The 6,000-nt window shown below is 42.4% G+C and overlaps 1 protein-coding gene across 2 annotated transcripts in view; it reads right to left on the reverse strand.

Annotated features, from left to right (window-relative positions):
• MLH1 (mutL homolog 1) overlaps positions 1-5,539 on the reverse strand; it is a 178,449-nt gene extending 172,910 nt beyond the window's left edge. For both annotated transcript variants that reach the window (XM_073630591.1, XM_073630589.1), the window contains exons 1-2: positions 4,882-5,539; positions 849-939 (exon numbers count right to left, since the gene is read on the reverse strand). In XM_073630591.1, the coding sequence (XP_073486692.1) occupies positions 849-939; positions 4,882-4,997 (207 nt within the window). In that variant the 5' untranslated portion in view covers positions 4,998-5,539. The remainder of the gene's footprint in view (positions 1-848; positions 940-4,881) is intronic.
• Between the last annotated feature and the right edge of the window lie 461 nt (positions 5,540-6,000).

A 6,000-nucleotide genomic window follows, 5' to 3' on the forward strand; every position in this document is an offset into this window, starting at 1 on the left:
ATGAGTATTTCATTTACTTGGGGGGAGGTTCAGGTTCTGGGGGCTGTGCCTTGTTAAAGGGGGCTTCCAGATTCCGATAAGTCATCCCTGCACCCCCTCAACCACCATGTCAGAGCTGTGGGGAAGCAACGTGCTTTGGCAAGGGGTTCCCACCTGACAATGTTTCCCCCAATGTTGAGCAGGTGTGGCCTGGTGTGCTCGGATAAGGGTCTGGTATAGATTTTGGGGGAGGGGACCCCATGCCATATTGTTTTTTGGCGTAAGGTTCCCCCCCACATGCATACCAGACTAAGGGTCTGGTACAGATTGGCGGGGGGGGGGGACGACCTTATGCCTTTTTTTTTTTTTTTTAATTTTCAGCTCTTGTTTACTTCTGCGGTCAGCAATGACTTCCCCACAGACAGCAGGGATGAGTTACTGGTTGGTAGAACGACAGCGGGTGCCAGCTCCTAACAACCAATGCAAAAACGGATGCAGAAACAGACTTTGTCGTTTACGGGCGCTTTTTAAATTTTCTTTAAAATGGAGACTTGTTCCGTTTAAAAAAAAAAAAAAAAAAATGTATGCAGATGTAAATGGATTATCATCTGTTTGCCCATAGGAATCTATTGCTGTCTGTTTTTCATACCCGTCAATGAAAGGACCCCAATTGGCTGCGATACATAGCCTACCCTGTAGCTTTGTAGCCAACACAAGTGTTATGCTGTAATACAAAACCTGTGATGTAGTAAAATGGCATTATTACTGAATATCATCATTTTTTGTTTTTTAGAAATAACCTTTCAACAAGGCAAGAACATAGATAGGTTGTTTAACATAATTTTCCTTTACAGAACTAAAACGCTTACCCTAATTCCAGAACCATTGTCCTGAATTTGAATTAACTTCAGCCCACCTTCTTTAACGGTCACTTGAATGCTGGTTGATTTAGCATCTAAACTGTAATAGACAGGAGGCAGATACAATGGAAAAAAGGTGTAATAAATTAAAGATTAAACATATACTGCATCTCATATTCATATTCTTCAGTTCTGGTCAAAATTTGTACAGTCAAAAAGAATGCAGCCGCGCAAGACTCCGTCCACACGGCCGCGCCATTCATTGAGTTCTGTGAATGAACAGTCTACAAGTACCAATAGGCTCTGTGGCTAGCAGCTTGTAGTTTTCAATTAACTACGAGGGCACTGGTGAGCATATGCATAGTTTATTGAATCTTGACTGAAGCAATTGCCTGCCCAGAGAGGTAATTTTTTTTTTTTTAGGTGAACTTATCCTTTAAGGGTAAAAAGGTGTGCTAGAGTGACCTTGCGTATATCAGCAGGCAATCCTGGTCAGAATTGTATTGAGAGGTTATTGGGGGAGAGGTGTTTATACTGTTGGGCCTCTACTGGGAGAGGAGCGTCTGTACTGGTGTGCTGTGTGTGTGTCGGGGGTCTGTCCTGAGAAGTCTGTACAGAGGGATCTGTACTGGGGGTGTCTGTACTAGTGTGCGGGGGAGCAACAGAGTCTGTTTGTGTATGAAAAAATGCGCCGCGCCTAGGGGTGTACCTGAATAACTGTAAATCTGAGTACAAATTACAAATAATATAACGTGCAAATCAAATAGAGCTTAAAAACTGTGATCACTTGCTAAGATCACCTACTGTGTGAATCCTATAACCATGCACATTAAAAATGTCTAGTGCAATAAATCACAAAGTGCAATGTGCATAGAAAACCATAATGTGGTAAATATAAAATCATCAGTGATCAAAATAAAATCATTCCTCATAAGGTGTACATGCTAAAAAATGTTACACATATATAGATCCACTGTGATTAAAATAAAAAAGAGAAAAAATAAAACAATGTATATAATCGTAAAAAATGGTGAGAAACACAAACAGAATAAATCAGTCACATGCGTGGGAAAATTGAAGTGACATAAAGTGACCAAGCTCAAATAAAAGTCAGTATAATGGTGATGGTTCAAAGAAAAAGTTCCAGTTTTGAATCACTTTATGTTACTGGATTGGAAGATTTTTTCACGATTGTGATTTGAACACCGTAATTAGGGCGATTATAGTTTCAATTTTCCCACGCATGTGACTGATTTATTCTGTTTGTGTTTCTCACCATTTTTTACGATTATATACATTGTTTTATTTTTTCTCTTTTATTTTAATCACAGTGGATCTATATATGTGTAACATTTTTTAGCATGTACACCTTATGAGGAATGATTTTATTTTGATCACTGATGATTTTATATTTACCACATTATGGTTTTCTATGCACATTGCACTTTGTGATTTAATGCACTAGACATTTTTAATGTGCATGGTTATAGGATTCACACAGTAGGTGATCTTAGCAAGTGATCACAGTTTTTAAGCTCTATTTGATTTGCACGTTATATTATTTGTAATTTGTACTCAGATTTACAGTTATTCAGGTACACCCCTAGGCGCGGCGCATTTTTTCATACACAATTTATCGCACGGTCATGAATACGTGATCTGCGTCTGCAGCCGGGTAGCTGTTTGGTTGAATTTCCATTAAGGCACTGGATGATTGTGGCTCGCAAGATTTTTTCCATAATAGAGTCTGTTTGTCCTGGGGAGAGGGGTTGATTCTTTACTGGGCCCTGCCTGTGTGCTCAGAGGTCTGTAAAGGGAGGGTGTATATAGTGAAGGGTCTGCGCTGGGAGGTTGGTGGAGGATGTCTGTACAGAGGGATCTGTGCGGGGGGTGCAGTTGTACTGAGAAGGTGGGTTGAGGGGAAATTTAGAGAAGGGGGGGGGGGGGAATCTATACGCACTCCTAACCACTATAATATAAGTACTTTACGCCTGAAGTTCTTCCCTCAGATAGGCTATGTGCGAAAAAGCATATGGAATGGAACAGCTTCTATTTTTTTTATACTATTGCAATGACCTTTGCAGTTGTCTGTTACACTTGTGCTTGGGGCACAATCATTAAAGAGGAGCTCCAGGCTCTCCCCATGAAATTAAAAGTCAGCAGCTACATAATACTGTAGCAGCTGACATTTAGCCCTGGTTCACATTGGTACGATTTGGCATGTGATTGGAAATGTCAAAACACATGCCAAATCGGCAGCTATCGCCGGAAATGGCACCACTCAAAATCGATGCTGTGCCGCACCGATTCCCAAAAGTAGTTCCTGTACTACTTTTGGCGACTTCGGGAGGCGATTTGTATAGATATCTGTGCAGGAACCCGCACAGATGTCTGTCAAATGGCCCCTGAAGTCGGACTGCATTGCATTGTTCAGCTGAACTTGCACGATTGCCAATCCACAGCAATGTGAACCTAGGCTAAATATAAGGACACTTACCTGTACAGGGATCCAGCAATGTCCTCACCTGAGCCGATTCTTCAATCATCTTCAGATGCAGTCACCGGCATCTTAGGTAAGGGTTCACAACCAGTTTCCTACTACGCATGCACGTTCCGCGCAGCGCTTTGTGAATGGTCCCACAGTCTTCTGGAACCTGCGACGTGTACCAGAAGGCTGCGGGGGGAAGGAGAGGGGGCTGAACTACCGGCTCAGATTGCCGCGGTGCATATCGGGGGAGGGAGGATGCAAACAAGTGGAACTTCCCCTTTTGGGTGAAGTTCCACTTGGTTCTAAAGGCAACTTGTTTTTTTAACCTTAATGCATTCTCTGCATTAACCACTTGCCTACTGGGCACTTAAATCCCCCTCCTGCCCAGACCAATTTTCAGCTTTCAGGGCTCTCACACTTTGAATGGCAATTACTCAGTCATGTAATACTGTACCCAAATACATTTTTTGTCCTTTTTTTTATACAAATAGAGCTTTCTTTTGGTGGCATTTGATCACCTCTGGGTTTTTTTATTTTTTGCGCTATAAATGAAAAAAGACCGAAAATTTTGAAAAAAAAATGCATTTTCTTAGTTTCTGTGATAGAATTTTGCAAATTATTAATTTTTCTTCATAAATTGTCTGTAAACTTCAGACACAAAATATAAACAAAGCATATCCTTCTATAGTGTGTACTTGTCTCTGTTCTGAGCACTGTTGCTTCAGTCTTTGGCTATCGGCACAAGTCACTTCTCGTTTTCCCTGACACAAAAAAAAAAAAAAAAAAAAAAGGTGACGGGGTGAGACCTTCAGCAGAGTGACAGCCTCAGCTCTGTTCCTCTGTGGAGGGGGTGTGTCCCTACCCTCCAATCAGCTCTCAGAGCTCTCCTCACCAAGATCTGCAGCATGTAACTTCAGCTCTCCGTGTCCTTTTTTCTGACAACTCAGACAAGCGCTATCAATTAGGGAATTTGAACAGATGTGGAGAAGAAAGAGCTGCAGATAAACCAGTAAAACTTATGTAAGAGGATTTATACCATCTCTGTGTATCAACAGGCCAGTCACTTCTCTGGATAGATATATATATATATATATATATATATATATATATCTATATATATATATATATAATGGTTTACAACCACTACCTATACATATGTGATCCTGTGTACAGTTGCCGGTAACAGTAAAACTGCTATAGGGCAATCAGCAAGCGGTTAAAGTATAAAATCTTTCCGTGTCAACAAGAATTATACACCTTGTTGCTTTAAGTGAATAGGACCTGTCCACAGGATCACATATGTGCAGGTGCCCTAAAACCATGTGCAATGCATGCGGGCAAATTTTCTCTGACAAACCCTAAGACACGCCCACAATTTGGTGCAGGCATTGCATCCAATCATTTTTGTTTTTTTGGTTGGGGGTTGTTACACCACTGGAACCAGGAATGAAGAATACATACTGGAGCTCTCAATTATAAGCCATAATAATGTATAGAATCAATGGCGAGCCCCCACATGGGTGTGAGATGGGCACAAACAAGGAGAGGGATTACCAGTTCTCGATCATCTCCTTGATGGCATTCGCAGGTCTCTGGATCACTTCCCCCGCTGCAATGCGATTGACCACCGTTTCATCCAGCCGGCGGATCACACCGGCAGTGAGCGGCATGACTGCACTAGTAGTGTCCGCAGCACAGAAGATGTTTACAATGGAGAGAGCCCACTAGAGGCAGCGCCTTCCCCGTCATACACTGCACGCTGAGTCTATGGATACATTCCTATGTACAGCACACTGGACTCAACATAGAAAGTTGGCGCGCCAGACCTCCAACCAAATACAGCGAACTTCCGGAATCCTAGTCCAAGAGCCAATCAGCGCCTGCTATTTCCAGCAGCTGTGCCTTCATCATTTCTGTAATAGAGACATTTAGTGGTTTATCGGCGGCCATTTTATTGAAGACCAAAATGCATTTTTTTTTTTTTCTTTTTTGACACACGGTGTTCCGTCAGATATGGCGACCCGTCAGAATTGGTAACAGAAGTGACGTTTCGTTGCTGCCATCTTGCTACACCCCGCCCTCCTCCACAGTAAAGATACACGGAGAAGGGGGCAAGCGGACATCTTGTTACACCCACCGGAGTTTTGCATTACACTGTGATTTTTAACAGGAAACGGAGCTTATATGGTGAAATACAGCATTTAGACATTTTAAAAGCAGCGGCAAACCTGCTGATCTCATAGGTTTGCTAATGTGACAAGAACAGCGCTGCTTTTATAATTCAACATGCATAGTTGCCAACATTGTAAAAAAAAAATGTGGGACACTTTTGTGGCTGTAGGTGGAGCCGTACAATAATTAGGGGCGGGGCATTCGTTTGTAGGCATGGCTTAGGAAAACTATAGAAGTGCGGCGCACGAAGCGTGCGGCGCACGAAGCATGCCGCTGCGAAAAATGGGCGTGGTTTACACAACATAGTGGGCGTGGCTTAAATGGGCGTGGCTCAAGAGGGTGTGGTTAGAGTCTGAGATGAATGAGGGATGGAGAGGGGGAGAGAGATTAGAGGGGAGAGGGAAATGACGGGAAAGCAGCCCCATATCCTACACAATAAAAATATGTGTATTCTAGAAAGTTTAACAATCAGCAGATAAAGATACTCCAAACACCTGGTGT

This window comes from Aquarana catesbeiana, linkage group LG05 (assembly GCF_042186555.1).
Source record: "Aquarana catesbeiana isolate 2022-GZ linkage group LG05, ASM4218655v1, whole genome shotgun sequence".
Taxonomy (NCBI): Eukaryota; Metazoa; Chordata; class Amphibia; order Anura; family Ranidae; genus Aquarana; species Aquarana catesbeiana.